The sequence below is a fragment of the Gopherus flavomarginatus genome, chromosome 5, assembly GCF_025201925.1.
Source record: "Gopherus flavomarginatus isolate rGopFla2 chromosome 5, rGopFla2.mat.asm, whole genome shotgun sequence".
NCBI classification, from domain to species: domain Eukaryota; kingdom Metazoa; phylum Chordata; order Testudines; family Testudinidae; genus Gopherus; species Gopherus flavomarginatus.
In genome coordinates this window covers 22,851,022-22,868,251 of record NC_066621.1, presented here as the reverse complement: position 1 = coordinate 22,868,251, position 17,230 = coordinate 22,851,022, and the positions used below count along the sequence as shown (strand labels likewise).

At 53.2% G+C, this 17,230-nt stretch overlaps 2 protein-coding genes across 8 annotated transcripts in view; one reads left to right on the top strand and one right to left on the bottom strand.

Annotated features, from left to right (window-relative positions):
* Positions 1-17,225, top strand: part of SYT2 (synaptotagmin 2) — a 204,840-nt gene extending 187,615 nt beyond the window's left edge. For 4 of the 5 annotated variants that reach the window (XM_050956303.1, XM_050956304.1, XM_050956302.1 and 1 more), the window contains 6 exons: positions 7,542-7,667; positions 8,212-8,379; positions 8,929-9,096; positions 10,113-10,230; positions 11,450-11,583; positions 14,162-17,225. In XM_050956303.1, coding sequence (XP_050812260.1) covers positions 7,542-7,667; positions 8,212-8,379; positions 8,929-9,096; positions 10,113-10,230; positions 11,450-11,583; positions 14,162-14,368 — 921 coding nt within the window. In that variant the 3' untranslated portion in view covers positions 14,369-17,225. The remainder of the gene's footprint in view (positions 1-7,541; positions 7,668-8,211; positions 8,380-8,928; positions 9,097-10,112; positions 10,231-11,449; positions 11,584-14,161) is intronic. The other variant, XM_050956306.1, reaches the window with a different exon arrangement.
* Positions 1-17,230, bottom strand: part of PPP1R12B (protein phosphatase 1 regulatory subunit 12B) — a 602,395-nt gene that overhangs the window by 410,685 nt on the left and 174,480 nt on the right. The window lies entirely within an intron of this gene.

Here is a 17,230-nt window from a genome sequence, read left to right as displayed (position 1 = left end):
CCTTGTAGCAATCCAGCAGGTCAGCCATGTGGTGCCTGGGTCATGGGAGAGGCTCCAAATCCCCACCCCCCGCTTCTGGCCAGGCTGGGACCTGAACATTTTATAGCCCATACTGCTGGCATCTTTGCATTTGCAGGAGGCATTTTAGTGAGGTGACGCCCAGGGCTCACTCCTCTGGGGATGGCGAGTCTTAATCAGGACTTGATCATTGGTGACTGAATGCCTCAGTGACCTGCTTCTTCAAGCTCTGTGCATTTACCCTGCCCTGTTACCAGTGGCATCCCCCAACCCACGTCACTGTCCCTGCTACTTACACAAGCAGAGGATGAAACCTAGGAGGCGATCACCACCCCCATGTATCTAGGAAGACACTTGTAGGGCCAGCCTGGCAGGTGTGCAGTAGGGAATGGTGCAAGAAGCCTGCCCCACCATGCCAATTGGTGCCCCTTGTGCATCACCTGCTAGTACCCCTTGGAGTCTGTGCTGCCCCACAGGGTGCGGAAGAGAGCTCAGGGTAATGTTGCATCCAAGGGGTGCGTGGGTGCAGTGGGCCTGCTTAGAGCTTGGAAAGGACTGTTTCTCCTGGAGTTCCCATCGCCCCACGGCAGGCCGGTGTCTTAGTGACACCACCTAGCTCAGAGCACTAAAGAGAGGTGCAGTGCCTGGAGGGACAGTCCTAGCAGCAGGCAGGAGGCTGCTTGGTATGAGGCAGAGGCTGAGGGTCAGTGCAAACCCAGGGCTTGCAGTGGCAGCGACAGGCTGATGCATATACAAAGGAACAGGGGAAAGAGCTATTGCCATGCACTTGGCGGCCATCGCTGGCATGGGCCTGATCTCAACAAGAGCACAGCTCCTCAGCATGCCCACAGCTGGGATGGGGATTCCAAAAGGGCTGAATAAACAGTTGCTTGTTATTCTTACGTGCTCCATGGAGCAGAAAGCAGGCCGGGCTGCTCTGCAAAGACAGACCTCGCCTACCTGAGCTAAAGGAGAATCTCTGCAGGGGACAGCACAAGTAGCTGGGCTTGTATACATCAGCCAGGAGAGACGCGGTCATGCACACTTAGCCAGGATGTCACAGTGGCTTCATTTTCCCGTCCTTTTCATGTCAGTTTCCTTTCTCCACCCATCTCTGTCCCTTTAAGACAAGGGTTATAGAACGAGGTATGGTGCTGTCCTGGTAAACGTGTTCTCTTTGTAAGGAAAATCATGTTCTCTCTCGCTCTCTCTCCTTCCTGTGCTTTTGGTTTCCAGAGAAACACTGGACTGGTAGCAACTACAATGGCTTTGCTAGGCACTTTTCCATTAAAGGGAAAGGAGAAATTGGCTTGTTTCAGATACATGTAGCGAGGGCAAAATGCATGAATGGGCACCCTCCTTTTAGAGATTGGCTGAGTATGTACAAAATCAACGTTGGTGCCGACAAAACTTTCCAAATTCACTGCTTGAAAGTATAGAGCCCACTCCAGTGGGCACAGTCAGCCTGGGTACGGTGTGCCTTTCAGAGGGTGGAGTCTGTTGTTTCTCACGCACATTGAGTGTTGTTGATTATCTCTGTGGTGGTTGTCTCTATAATGTCCTTCTCTTCCTTCTCTGTGCTCTCGTTGTCCTTCTTCTATGTTGTTCTGTCTCCATGTTTTCTGACTAACCTGGATGGCAACTCATGGTAGGTGGCAAAGTGAATGTCGCTTCTCTATCAGCCATTGAAAGTGGGGGGTTGTCCATGCACCAATTAACTCCAAAACTTACGCATGGCAGGCCCAATGCATGTTGAAGAGTTCTCCAGGGAGAGTGGGCAGCTGGGGCTCCAGTACATCCACTGCTCTATACAAACTATACAAAGCCCCATTTTGCAAAACACAAGCTACAAGTTGTGTCTGAGGCTAAGATCTGGGAGGTCAGAGGGGAGCTCCCCAGCTGAGCTGTGGCTCTGCTCCCATGCCTTGTTCACATCTAAGAGATCATTGCTACATGGGTCCTAGACGCATCCCTCCCCTGAATAGATTAATATGTAGCCGATAATGCATGACAGGAGGGACAGGCCAGAGGTTTGGGCACTAGCCTGGTGTTCAATTTCCTGCTCCACCACAGTTCTTGGACAAGCCACTTTGCCTTGTCTTTGGGAGACAGTTTCTGAATGTTGGTCCTATGTTCCCTGGCAGATAGGTGGGTTCCTGTAGCCTTCCATGCAGGAAAGGCTGGGGGGCTCTTACTCCAGTCCTTTACCACAAGGGCCACATCCCCATTCCCCTTCCTGGCCTGTCTGCAGGGAGGTCATGCCCTCCATCCGCCCAGGGCTGCTCCCTCTGTTCTTGGAGTTCTTGTCCCTCTCTGCCTGAGGATGTGCAGGTGCACTCGACTGGAGGTATTTTTGTTAGCAGTGTCTGTGGGTCTGTGCCTATGCCGTATGCCTTCTTATGCTCCGGTACGAGGGTGTCAAGGAGGAATGGTCCCATGCCCCTCCAGCTTCTCCTCAACTGCCTGCGGCTCGAGACAGAATTCTGTACTGTCTGCTACCTTGCTGCTTTAGTTGTTTCATTATTTCATTTTCTTAGCATGATTTCTTAGCTTTGGGAGAGGGGGTTCCCCCTTATCCCCTTTTCGCATATGCCCAAGACCCCAGGATTCGAGTCTTGCCAGCCCCATAATGGGTGTGACGCTGGTAAGGCAAGTGCCAGCTCTGGTCAAGGCCACGGCGTCAGCTGAGAACTGACAAACTCACAGCTCACGTGTGTGTTGGTATTATTAAAAGTAGATGTATAAGAATGTGTTTAACCTTTATGAAAAACTGGTGGGATGTTGTATGCGTTGTTTTCACTTATCAGTGCCCTAGTATAATGTAATGGCAAATGTTTGCGTTGTATGTACCCCTGTAACTAAGTAACCTATCATGCGAGAAGGAAGCTGTGTGTCATGCAAATTAAGAACTTGTACCGGAGAGAGCAAATGGGCCTTGTGTGTGAGATCAAAGCCTTGGTTAAGTGCATTCCTCCCCCACCCCCCCACCTCCATGAAGATGGGGCATGCGTGGGAGCTGTTACTGTCATCTTGGCTTCTGTGAGAAGAAGCAATAAATATGGACACAAGGACAAATTCTTCATCTCTTGGCTGTTTGGATTCTAACAGGGCAAACAACTGAACAAGGAGGCAGAGATCCCCAGAGTTATCCTGGGTAGCCCTGAAAGACTTTTGGGAAACTGGCAGAACACTACATCTCTGCTACCTTTTGACATTATAGACTGTGACTTACCTGTACATATATTTTTACCTGCTTTAACCTGAGAGCAAGGAGACCACATCTCCTGTTGAAGCTCCTATCAGTCACAGTACCAAGGCACTGACACCTCCAAGGAAGGCTTCTTCTGCGAAGCCGCACACTGAAAAGCCCACCACCAAGCAGTGAACAATAGACCCGCTGGTACCAGAATTGGACTCTTCCAAACAGAAGGACTCCTTGAAGAGGGAGGACTCTTTGAAGTAACCATATCACCTGGTACCATCTACCTTCACCTGGGCCTCTCCAGAGCAAATGGGTCCACTGTCTCCAATACCACTAGAGGTGTTTCACCCAAAGGAGTAGTCCCCAGGATCATTGGTGCCTTCCTTGTTCCTCGTTCATGAGGACCTTCAGTCTTGGAGGAACTAAGTCCCCTGTGCTGAGGATACTGGGAGGACTTTCCCACTGGCACCTGCATGCCAACTGGAACCAACACATCTGCCACAGCCTCATATAAATGCTCACCCACCGGCACCATCACAATTGCCAGTTCGTCCCCCAGTACCGATCCAAGCCTGGTACTAACTCCACTAGCTCCACCACCAAACATGGGAGAGGACACTTCCTTTGATTCAGAGGTATCCATTCAAGGCTCCCCCACCGACCCTTTTCACCCTCCCTCCCTTGACATTCCCTGAGGATGAGATGCCAGGAACCAGCCTATGCATGACCCATCAGCGCTGGCAGGAACACTTCTGGGGCCCTGCTCCTCTTTCTTATGCCCCTTCCAAGAGGGCTTTTTTGAACCATTGGGCCCCTCGCAGGGACTAGGTCTACTGGGTGTCTTCACACAAGAGGATCCACCAAGATTCTTGGCCAATAACATCCTCAGGACCTCCTCGTCCTCCTCAAGAAGACCCACCATTGAAAACAGAGGAGAAGACACCACCATCCTCTTCCTCCCTAGATGAGGCAGCTATGCCCCCTCCACCGTCCTACATGGATGATTCAAGGCCATTGAGGACCCTCTGAAGCACGTAGTGGAGGCTTTATAGATTCCTCTGGAGGAAGTCCAGGATCAGCAGCACTCAGCAGTGGACATCCTGCATGCCTTCCCTCAGGGCAGGGGAACCTAACCTGTCAACGAGGCCCTACTGACACCAGCCTGTGCAGTGTGGCAGACTCCGGCTGCCATCCTATCCACCTGCAAGAGGGCAGATCAAAGATACTATGTCCCAGTCAAAGGTTTGCAGCACCTGTTCCCTATCCCACCCCTAACTCTCTGGCCATCAACACTGCCCATGAGAGAAGTAGGCACTGTTGTTTCACATCAACACCAACTGATAAGGAGCTTAAATGGCTGGACCTTCTAGGTTGTATCAGCTACTCAAAGGCCTCCCTTCAATTCAGAGTCACCAACTATCAAGCCCTGATGGCGAAAGGTGACTTTACAAATTGTTCTAAATTTTCCCATTGGACTGCCTCAGGACAAGAGAGAGCCATTTCCAGCTCTTATGACAGAGGGTCAGACAATTAGGCTTCCCTTGATGTGGCACATACAGCCTAGTGCTCTATGGCTACTGCTGTAGTCATGCCCTGTGCCTGCGGGCTCCAGTCCTCCAGCCTGCCCAGGGAGGTACAAAACACTGTGGAAGACCGGCCCTTTAAAGGGCCTAAACTTTTTAGTGATGCCATGGACTTAAGGCAATATTGTGATCTCTCGGCACACATGCACCATCTACAAAGAGAAGATACAGCAAGCCTCAGACAAGGCAACGCTCATGTCCTGTGTACTCTCAGGCCCCCAAAGATTGGTTGAGCTGCCTAGAAAGAAGCCCAGGCTACATAAGAAAGGCCCATCTTCCACCATCACCTCTCAGTTGGCTACTTCATCCAAACAACCATTTTGACCCATTAGTCAAGGACCAAAAGCTCTCCCCATTGGATCTTCAGCTGCATCAACCCTCCATCCACCTGTCCTATGGGAACAGTTTGCCTATTTTCTCCCTTTCTGGGAGCATGTCACCTCAGACAAATGGTACTGGAGGTGATTTTGATGGGCTACTCCATCCATTTCAGCTCCATGGCTCTCTTCCCTCCTCCTCCCTTTGCCTGTTCAGGGACCCTTCTCATGAGGGGCTCCTAAAGCGGGAGGTGAAATCCATCCTGCAACTGGGGGTGAGTAGAACCTGTTCCCTCAGGCTTCGTCAGAAAGGATTCTATGCCTGGCCCCAAGAGAAAAGTAAGATGGTAACTGATTCTGGACCTTTCAGTTCTAAACACTCCGTATTCAGGTGCAGCACTCAGGACGGTCACCCTTGCAGGAGTTATTCCATCATTAGATCCTGGGGGCCAGTTCACCACCTTCAACCTCCAGGACGCCTAATTTCATGTTGCCCAGAGCCTAGGCGTGGTCAAGACAACTATGGTTCCTGGCTCTGACTTGTCTTTCGCTGTGTTTGTCTCTTCACCTCCCTCTGTTGACAGACATCCTGACACAGGAGTTGGGCTGTACAACCCACCCCAACCTCTCAAGGCCTGGCTCCTTGACGGCTTCTGGTCTTAGAGCAAGAGTGTCCTCCTGCACTCCAGACAGTTCTGGTGAATAGCAGGAAGCCCACCACAAGAAAGACTTATGTGCAGAAGTGGAAGCATTTCTGGATTTGGTGCTCTCGTTGCTCCATGTCCCCTGCCAAGTCTTCACTTGACTGCCCGTTAAACCTGAAATTGCTGGGTCTCTCCCTGAATCCGGTCAAAGTTCATCTAGCTGCTCTCACAGCATTTCACCAGCCAGTTGAAGGATTCTGGATCTTCACACATCTTACAACTGCAACATTTCTAAGGGCCTCCTTAACTTGTTTCCTCCAGTGCAGGAGGCTGCTCCACTCTGCGACCTCAATTTAGTGCTTCATGTGTTAAGACGGCTTCCTTTTGAATCCTTGGGAACCTGTTCGTTCCTCTATCTGCCCTTCAAGGCTTCATTCCTCACAGCCAGGAGGGTAGGTGAATTAGGGGCCACCATACACAGTGTTCTGTCCTGACAGATACCTCGTTTCCTTTCTAAAGTTTCGTCGGAGTCATGGTCAGGACATCCAACTACTGATCTTTTATCCTATCCCTCAGTCTTTGAGGCAAGAGGCCAGTCTCCATACTCTGGACACAAGACAAGCTCTGGCCCTCTACCTACACAGGACTGTACCTTTCAGGGTTTCTCCCAGGCTCTTCATCTTCTTTGCTGAGAGGATGAGTGGTCCCTCTGTTTCTACCTAGAGACTATCTAAATGGGTTTTGGGGTGTATTCTGGCATGCTATGAGTGCATCCTTCCTAAAGTCAGTGCTCATTCCACGCCCACAGCCCTCCTGAGAAAGGTCCCCCTCAAGGACACATTCTCACACCTCTATGCCTTAGTATGTGCCTCCAGAGTGGACGCAGCCATTGGTGAAGCTGTTCTAAACTCTTCACTGAATCCGCCGCCTCAGCACCACCTCCTCACTGAGGTACTGCTCTGGAGCCTCCTTTTGTGGAGCACCCATGGGGACAGTAACTCCAAGAAGAAGGGGAGGTTACTTTCCTTTGACAGTAACTGGAGTTCTTCAAAATGTGTTGTCCCTATGGGTGCTTCACCCACTGCCCTCCTTTCCCTCTGCTTCTGTGAGGTTGAGAAGGAACCGGAGTGGCGTGGGTCCACTCCTCCCTATATGCCCTCATGTTGGAGCATGAGGAGGCATATGGCACAGGCACAGACCCTCAGACACTGCTAACGAAAAAATCTCTAGTCAAGAGTGCCTGAGTGTGTGCACATCCTCCCGTGGAGCACCCATTGGGAAAAGACATCTCAGAGAACTCCAGTTACCATAGGAAGTAAGTAACCTTTCTCTCCCCTTTATGTCTGGCCAGTGCTGACTACCCAGTGACCTCCCTGCTTTGCAGTGGCTTCTCCCATGCCTGCTTTCCCGGCAGTGCTGTTTTCTGTAACAGATCCATTACTTCCCAGCCATTGCTATGCTGCCAGGGTTGCACAGCCATCAGGGCAGCTAGATCTCAGGTCCTTCTGCTCCCAAAGCTCACGTGTGTTCAGGCTCCGGTTACACAGTAGAGCAGGGCTTGCTGTCCCTTCAGTAGAGGGCGGTAGCATCTCTGGGGAGTCCACTGAATGGAACCCCAGTTCAGCCTCCTGCCTCCTCTCAGTCGGTGACACTGGTGCATGAATTCTGAGGCTGGGAATCCCCGAGGCACCGAGCAGGGGAAGAGCTGTGTGCATGTGATCGGCTGGCAGGATCTGAAGCCTCGTAGCTGAGCAGGCAGGCTCTGTGTCCTCTGCAGAACAAACAGGAGGACGATGACACGGAGATGGGCCTGACGGAGGGAGAAGGCGAGGAGGAAGAGAAGGAGCCAGAGAACCTGGGCAAGCTGCAGTTCTCACTGGACTATGATTTCCAGGCTAACCAGGTGACATGGGCAGGAGAAGGGAGGTTGGGCAGGGCAGTGTGGGAGGGCTGTGGGGAGAGGGTCTGAGTGAAGGACTCACCCTTGGAAACTCCAGTCAAAGAGCACAGGGTGAACACTAGCCTCTGAGTGGCATAGGTACCTGCAAAGGGCAGAGATGTGGGGAGGAAATTTATCCTCACCATGATTGTCTCACATGCCCTTTGAAAGGGCCCCTTCTAGCACTCCCCAAGCACCCTGGGATGTGAGGAAAGGGAAGATGGATGGAAGGTGCCTCTCCACCGGGCCCTGAGCCCAGAGCTGGCAGGCCCATTGTCAGCACAGAGAGAGCACCGTCTGTGGGAATACATGGCTCAGCAAGTGATCTCCCGCCCCCAGCTGCAGCAGGGTCTGTGGGAGGGTGACCAAGCACCGTCCCTGACTAGCCAGGAGCAGAGGGAACGTGGAGCTGGAAGATCCACTAGGGATCTTTTCCATGCAGTATGGAGTGGGAGCAGCATCTTGCTGAGCTGTCTCACTGAGGGAAACATCCCTCTTCCCCCTCCAGCTGACAGTGGGCATTCTCCAAGCGGCTGAGCTCCCGGCGCTGGATATGGGCGGCACCTCGGACCCGTATGTCAAAGTCTTCTTGCTCCCGGACAAGAAGAAGAAATACGAGACCAAAGTGCAGAAGAAGACCCTCAACCCAGCCTTCAATGAGACCTTCGTCTTCAAGGTGAGACCCTTTCCAGTTCCCCCAGCACAGTGGTCCCCAGCCCCCACTCTGTCCTGCAGGGGACAGTTGTCCTGGTTCTATTCCCAGGTCTGCCATTGCCATGGTTAGCCTTGCTGTTAAGGCAGTGTAATACTGTCGGAGGGGAAGGGCAGAACTCCTGTCTGTCTTCCAGCCTTCTGCCCCTGCCCCTGCCCCTGCCCCCACCATGCCCTCATCAGGAACGGCACCTCCCCTGCTAGAGGGGCTGCCCCCAGTAAATAATTTACCAGCATGTTGAATGAGAACCAAAGCAGTTGCCCAGATTGCAAAGTTATAAGTACTGACCAGAGCGCTTGATCTGCACCACATGTGCAGCTGGGTGGCTGAGCGTTGCTATTGCTGACACAGCAATTCTGGCCCCTCATTGCAAGAACCGGTGAAGAGGTCCCAGCCTGAGTCACTGCGGTGCATGAGTGCTTGTCGGATCCTTCATCAGCCAATCAGATCCTTCCTTACACCAGGCCCCATGTGGCTATGGCAATGGTTTGCAAGGGTCCTTCTTCATAACAGGTTCCCTACCAAGAGCTGGGTGGGAAAACCTTGGTGATGGCCATCTACGACTTTGATCGCTTCTCCAAGCACGACATCATTGGGGAGGTCAAGGTACCCATGAACACAGTGGACCTGGGCCAGCCCATTGAGGAGTGGAGAGACCTGCAGGGCGGCGAGAAGGAGGAGGTGAGATGGGAGGGCAAGTTGAGGGGAGGGTGGTGTCTGGCCAGCAGGAGGTGGGTTCAGAAAATGTGCTGCAAAGTGTCAGGATTTGGGCTCATCAGGCAGCCGCTGAGCCTCAAGGGTGGGCTGTGCTTTCAAGGCCCTTATAAGAGTTGCCTTTGCAGGCAAGTACTGGGGGGAGATGGAGGGGAGAAAGAGGATCCATCCTGCAATGGGAGATTGATAACCTGCAGGAGAGTGGGTTACTGGTGGGAGCAAGGGACAAAGGTCCTGGGGTCAGGGAGAAGGGTCTCACAGCTACATGTTAGGACTCTATTGCCAGGTCCGCCAGTGCCATGGTGTGTGACCTTGGGAAGTCACTTAGCCTCGCTGTCGGTATAATGCTTATAGACCTCCCAGGAAATGGGAGGCTCCATTGATGAATGCTAAGGAAGAAAGAAGTGGTGGGGTGATGTGCCTGGCAGTCAGCAGAATTGGGTTTTAGGTCTGACTTTGCCATGTTACCACCCCTCTGTGCCTTGGTTTCCCCAGTTGCACAGTGGGATTAATGATAGTGACCTCACGGGAAGAGTTGCGAGACTGCACTCAGCACTGTTGGTACAGTGGTCTGACCGCAGGAGCTGGTAAATGCTACTCTGGGTGTCAGTTCATGTTGAGCTGAGAGGCCCTGTAATGGGGAGAAACCCCAATTTAACATGGGCTCTGAGACCTGCAGAGAACTCAGGTCCCGCTGTCCACGGCAAGGTGTCTTCCTTGTGCCAAAGTCCTGCCTTAAATCTGGTAAAAACTGCTAGAATTGATTTGGCCTCTCCCACCAGCTGGGGACTGGCACTGTCATGGACCTCCTGCTGGCCTGCACCAGCGATGCAGTGTGGTGTCCAATGCAGGGGCTAGCTCAATGGGTGAAGGGGTTCTTGGATCTCCTCCTGGTTTCCCAAGGGATTGATTCTGAGTGCAAATATCCTAGGATACCAGGGCATGAAAAAGCACTGACCTCTGCTTTCCCCCTTGCTCCACAGCCAGAGAAGCTGGGAGATATCTGTATCTCGCTACGGTACGTGCCCACTGCCGGGAAACTCACCGTCTGCATCCTGGAAGCCAAGAACCTGAAAAAGATGGACGTCGGGGGTCTCTCAGGTAAGAGCAGAGCCACTTTGCCGCACCAGATGGTGCTCCTGAGCCAGCACACCAGCCCAATCCTGCTGCTGACTAACCCCTCCCTGCCCCAGGCAGAATTCCTGCCCAGGGCTCAGCACCTTTAAATCAGAAACTCAAGTGCTGAGTGCTGTGTCTGGTGGAGTTATGGAGTCATACAACTTAAAGCCAGAAGGGACCACACAGATCATATAGTCTGAGCTCCTGTAGCTCACAGACCACCCAGCACCCGCACCTTAAACCCAACAACCGAAATTAGCTCCAAGTGTTCCAGCCCAGAGGAAACCAGACTGTTGTGCCACTGACAGAGAACAGGAGGGTCTGAGGTGCACCAGTGCACGAGGCCCCTTCAATGGTAGGGAGCCGATTATGTGAGAGAGACCCAGATAATCCTGGCAAGTGACCCACACACTGCAGTCAAGCACCTGAGAGAGAGAATGATCAATGCCAGCTCAGAGCCCTGGCTCACCCCACCCATTGTGCCGTCTCCAGCCGTGGCCACCCTTGCTGCTTCAAAGGACGGAGACCACTCCCCCACATACATTGGGGAGGGGGGGGGATTCCTCCCTGGCGCCTGCAAGCAACTGGCTTGAAGCATGACCTTTAGGAACAGAGGGTCAGAGAGTTCCCTCTGCAAAACAGTGCTCCAGTAGCCTTCATCTTATTGTCTTGAGGCCATCACCTCTGGGGGTGGCTGCCCCCCCAGCCCCAAGGGAAGGAGCGGGTCTTGCTCCCAATATGCCCTTTGACTTTCTGTGGGGCTGGGCTCCCCATTGCCTGTGTATGCACTAACCACAGTGCAAAGGAACGTGGACACGGCTCACTCTGGGGTCTAGGAGTTCCTGAGACACAGGAATCAAGCCCAAGTGGTTGTTCAGGAGCAGCTGCGACAGGTAACGGCTCCCATCACGGCTGCTTGTCTTCCTGGCAGGATCCGAGCTGTCTGCTAGATTGAAGAGCCCTGTGCTCTCAGGTATCCTCCCCCCATGTAGATACTTAACGGTAGCCAGATAGAGAAATGGAATCTGCTTATTGTTCCTGCCCACTCCTGATTTGACAGCAGGTCGCTACATTGCATGATGCACTCTGCCAGCTCATACCCCCGTGTCACAGATAAATCCAGCCTGGCTACCCTGCCCTCTCCTGTATGGCCACAGGTAGGGCTGGCTCTGACCTCTCCTGCTTTGGGCTCTCCCTGCAGATCCCTATGTGAAGATCCACCTGATGCAGAATGGCAAGAGACTGAAGAAGAAGAAGACCACTGTGAAGAAGAAGACCCTGAACCCTTACTTCAATGAGTCCTTCAGCTTCGAGATCCCCTTTGAGCAGATACAGGTTCCTGAGCCGAAATTCTTGTCTTGGGAGGTTTGGGGTGGGGCATAGAGATGGGGTGTGTGATAACTCACATGACTGAGTTGGGATCCTCTGATTGGAGGGATCAGACCCTTCCCCCCATGACATCCACCCATATAAAGTGACCACCCAGGCCTTCAGATGATCTAGACCAGAGGTGGGCAAACTATGGCCCACAGGACCCTCCTGCTGGGCCCTGGCCCCTCCCCCACAGCCTCAGCTCGCCTTGCCACAGGTTCAATGCTCTTGCAGAGCCGCGGCCTGACCTGGTTCTCTGTGCTGCGTGGTGGTGTGGCTGGCTCCAGCCAGGCGCCGTGGCTGCCTGTCCTTGTGCTCTGGGTGGCATAGCTATAGCGCCGCTAGCCACCAGTGCTCCAGGCAGCACAGTAAAGGGGCAGGGAGCAGGGTGGGTTGGATAGAGGGCAGGGGAGTTTGGGGTGGTGGTCAGGGGGTGTGGATGTGGATAGGAGTTGGTGCAGTCAGAGGGCAGGGAACAGGGGGCTTGAATGGGGGTAGGGGTCCCAGGGGGGCAGTCAGGAAAGGGGGGGTTAGATGGGATGGCAGGGGGGCAGTCAGGAGCAGGGGTTCTGGGGGTGGTCGGGGACAGGGAGAAGGGGTGGTTGGATGGGGCAGGGGTCCCGGGGTGGGGGGCATCAGGAATGAGAAGGGGGTTGGATTGTGTGGCGGGGGGCGGTCAGGGGACAGGGAGGGGTGTATGGGGCAGGAGTCCCAGGGGGTTGGGGGTTCGGATAGGGGGCAGGGCCAGGCCAGGCCTGGCTGTTTGGGGAGGCACAGCCTCCACTAACCGGCCCTCCATACAATTTTAGAAACCCGATATGGCCCTCAGGCCAAAAAGTTTGCCCACCCCTCTCTAGACACATCCACCCCCTGAGATGCAGAGGAGATGGAGAGATGGGAGCCAGCATTTCATACATGCTAGTTCTGAGCAGGAGCTCAGCTCCTCCAGACTGACGTGTCCCTGCTCTGTGATGAGGGTGGATGCTTTGAACACAAGAGGCAGCACAGAAAGCCAGGATCTATGCTGGGCATATGCTACCAATATCACTGGGGCCTGAATGTCAGAGTCACTGGGCGCCTGGAGCTCCCATTGGCCTTGGCCGAAGTTGTGGCTGCTCCATATCTCTGCAAATGAACCCCTTTGTTGCAAATTACAATGACTAGTCCTCAGGCCCCTGCAGCAAGGGTTACTCCCACCAGTAAGATCCATCACCACCTTCAGAAATAACCTGTGCTAACGGCAACCAGAGGGCGGAGGAGCAGAGCTAGTGAGACAAAGACACGGGTGCTGCTCAAAGCATGGCTAGACTAGAGGTCCTGTGCTATTGTCTCTCAGCTGCTCCAGGGCCGACCTGCCCAGGTTCCACGCAGAAAGTTGGGTTTTCTCCAGGCCTGCCAGCCTTGCAAACCCCCAAGCGTGGGATCTGAGGCCAAAGGGCTCAAAGGAGGGACCTAAAGCTAAGCACGTACATGTATATTTAGGACCCTAAGCAAGTCAAGCTGGGTCCTTTTTGCCTCTTGCTTCATCGCCTGTAATGAAAGGCTCTTCTGGGCAAATGAGGCCATTGGTGACCCTCCATCCCCACTGCCCTCAGTGACCCTTGGTGACCCCCCATCCCCACTGCCCTTGGTGACCCCCACGTGGCCCTGGTCTTTTCATCTGCTGCCCTTGGAGACCACTGTGCCCATTGCACTCTGCCCTCGGCAGCCCCCATGCGGGTCTGGCCCTGTAACAGCACCAGGCCCTTTACTAGTGACCCCTACACAGCCCCATCCCCTTCATGCACTGCCCCTGCCCACAGCACAGCCCTGGCCCCATCATGGTCTGACCTCGGTGACTACCTTCCCTGCTGCAGCCATGTTACCTTTAATGGTGTGCAGAGTGTAACCAAGGGGAACTCAGGCCTGTCCTCCACCAGCTTGTGGCCTGGTATAACTCTGCTGGTCGGTGGGGGCGATTATTTATTTTTTTTACTGAAATAGGATGGGTGCAGTTACTCCGGTATAAAGGTGCCTTCATCCAGCCTATGGGTTTAGCGATGCTGGTATTAGCACCTTTATGCTGTTATTACGGCATCCATGCTAGGGCGGTTGTACCACTTTAACTGTACCAGTGGAGTTAAAATGGTGCAACATTTGGGTGTGGATAAGCCCTTAGCTGCATTGGCTCTGCCTAGCTCGAGGAAGAAGAAGAACTTGCTTCAGAAGCTAAACTCGGACATGGGGAGCAGATGTCTGTCAATATTACATAGCTCATTTTCAGGACAGACCTGCCCCTTTAATATCCATTGCCCCTAAAATGAGAAGGGAGAGCTGTCTGAAGATACAGGATGAGCTTTGACTAGCTGCCTGGGGGAGCTGGGAACATGGTTCCTATGGGAACAGGTGCTCAGATCCATCAGGCATCATTGGCCAGGCTGGTACCCATCTCCCAGCTGCAGGGGAAGCTTGTCTACAATAGATTCCCACTGGCTTCTCAGTGGCATCAGGCCATTTTGCAGTTGCAATGTTGGTAATAACACAGTGTTTCTGTGTACCCCAGAAAGTGCAGGTGGTGATCACCGTCCTGGATTACGACAAGCTGGGGAAGAACGAAGCCATCGGCAAAGTATTTGTTGGTTCCAAAGCCAGTGGCACGGAGCTGCGGCATTGGTCCGACATGCTGGCTAACCCCAGGCGGCCCATCGCCCAGTGGCACTCCCTGAAGCCGGAAGAGGAGGTGGACGCATCGCTCGGGAAGAACAAATAGGAAGCTCCATAGCCCAGCATAACCTACGGACATTCTAAGCGCCCCAGAGCTATCAATACCTCAGTTATGTAACCTTTGGTTTTTGCTTCCATTTTGTTTTAAGCTGCACTACCGTTTGGCGACTGTGGAAGGGTTTCCAGGCAGTCCTGAGCACTGTCAGGGGAAATGGTTAAAGACAGGGATGGGTCTTTTCATTCTGCAAAGTCGCTTCCTTCCGCTGCATGTCTCATCGTTTCTACATGCTGTTCTTTGAAAGCGTAAAGCCAGCTTCTGCCGCGGGTCCCAGAGGCGCCAGGCCGTGGCAGGGCATCGTCTTCCTTTCTCTTCAGTTTTACACTGGGACCTTCAAACATTGTGCTAAGGTGACAGCTGAGCCTGAAAATGTGAGTTGACCAGATACACTGTGCTTGCTTTGGGGATACGTACAGCTGGACTAGGCGGGTCAGTGGAGAAGAGCTGTAATGAACATCTGGGCACCTTCGTATGACTGCTTTGACTCCCATCAGCCACCCAGAGAAGTGAGAGAGCAGCCTCGTTGGGACTGGAACGTCCAAGGCTCCATCGAACATCTTAAGGTTTAATTTATTCTGGTGCGACAGGTGCATTGCTGGGCATACAGACCCTGAGCTAGGTAGGGTATTGAACCTTGCAGCCCCCCGTGTGATTGCCAAAGAAGGGGTGCGGTTATACTGTGGGTGCATGTCTTTGATAACTGAATGTTCACAATTCCAATCTCAGTGCAGGACAGAGCACAAGAGAGTCTTGGTTTTGAAAAACAGCATCATGGGATATTTATGCAAACGACCACTGCGAGGCAGGCTTACAGTAGCAGCTGGACTTGAGACAGGCCCACCCAATCAGGTAGAATCGAGGTTGATTTACCAAAATGATTGCTTAAAGCCATCCGTGTAGGCTAAACGACGTCTTAAATGCAAGCAGCTTTGGGAGGATTTGCATACATGTCCCATCACGCGTTGCACTACTGTACATCTTCTGAAGATGCATGACCTAAAAGTGTCCAGAGCCAGATACGTCCAAGAGGAGGGTTTAAAGTACAAGGTCTTCAGAACTCGAATTGAGAGGCTGGAGCTGGAGTGTTAGTGAGGCAGGTGCAAATCTCTCCCAGTGTGTCCACCCATATGGCTGCATGTGAGCCATGCAGTGAGCTGCTCAAATATGGCGATGGAGCTGCGATGTGACGAGAGAGCTCACTCTAGCCTTCCGGTTGAAGCTGTTCCACTTTAATTAACTGTTATTGGGGCCCAGCAAAGTCAGAAGCTGCCTCTAGCTCAGGGGTCTGGGCCAGCCCCTGAGATGTTGGACATGCTGGGTTAGTTCCTGCCTCTGCTTGCTGAGAGGAAGAGTCGGTTACATGCTCTTACCCTTGTCCTTGCCCGTTGACACTAGGCCACTTTCAGTAAGTATTAGGTGGGCCCAGCCAAGGGTTAGGATCGCGCTATGGTCCAGTGGTTAGGGTACTTGCCTGGGTTGTGGGTGAGCCTAGTGCCAGTCTCCCCTCGGCCCCCTAAGAAGAGGTTTGGACAGGGATTTCCTCTCTCCCAGGTGACTGGGGGTGGGGGGTGGGGTGTCTTTGTTTAAATCCCATCTCCTTTGCAGGAGCCATTGTCTTCGTGGGAGAGGGAGGAGGTTTAAATAGGAATCTCCCACCTCTTTGGGAGTGGGGTGGGGGTCAATCCCTGGCATGTGGGCCCATTAATATGTAATCAAAAGTAAAACCAAACCTGCTCCTTCTGTGTCAGAAGGCAGCCTCAAACCAGGATTGCCTAGATCCTAGCTGCAGAGCATAACCAGAAGGCTACAGGAGAACTCATGGCAGGCAGGTCATAATCTCCCCTGGTGAAGTTGTTCCACTTTATAGTTATAATTAATTCACTAGGTATTGGGCTACACAGAGACACAAGGGAGCTGTATTGGAGTCCCTCGCTAGCCCTGTGGTTAGGTGATTTACCAGGCAGGGTCAGGGTGGAAGTTTGCTAGGGTGCCCGCTGAGTGCTGTGGAGGCAGTGAGCATCTCAAACCAGGGGGGGTCGCTTTAGAGAATGTCGTCTGTGCCCAAAACACAGCTGCCTCATAGAAATGTTGTGGCTATAAACTCTGCCAGTGGGGAGTAGGGCACTGGGACCAGGATCTCCCACACTCCTGCTTGGGTCCTACCCCAAGCCACCGGGCCAGAGAGCATTGCCTAGCTGAGCACTGTCAATCTCTCCCATTGACACTGGGCCAGAGATCCAGCCCAAGCAGTTGACTTTCTAGCCCAGTAGTAGTGGCCCTCAACTGGGCTGTATGAGTGTCAGGTTTAAGTCCCTACCTAGCTATATGTCTATGAACTTGTCTAGACTGCCTGAGCCTGGGCAGCATTCTTACATGGGAGCGTGTGCCTGCAGGGCTTTGCTTCCTGGCACAAACCAGACCATGCCCCCATCTTTTCACACCAGGCAGCACCACCCCTCCAATAGAGGCCGGGATGCTCCAGCAAAAGCTGCCATCAAATCTGAGTCAGCCTCAAACGTGGCTCTCCCATGGTCCAGGGCCAAGCCTAACCCTAGGGGAAGCCAGGCCTTGAGGCTCTGGTGCTCACGCTCTTCCCTCTTGAAGTGGTCCCATGTCATAGTGTTAACTAGGCATTGGGCTGAGAGAGGACAAAGGGTATTTGGGCCTGTCTCAGGGCCCAGAGTTGCTATAAAGTCTGGGGCAGTGGGGAGTTGTTGGCTAACAGGAAGCCTGCTAAATGCCAGCCAGGAGCATACCCGGGGTGAGAGCCAGTGTCTGGCTTCACCATGAAACCCCTTGAGCTAATCTCGGTCACTGAAGCCCGTGGGGTGGGTGAGTAGCTGGCTGGGG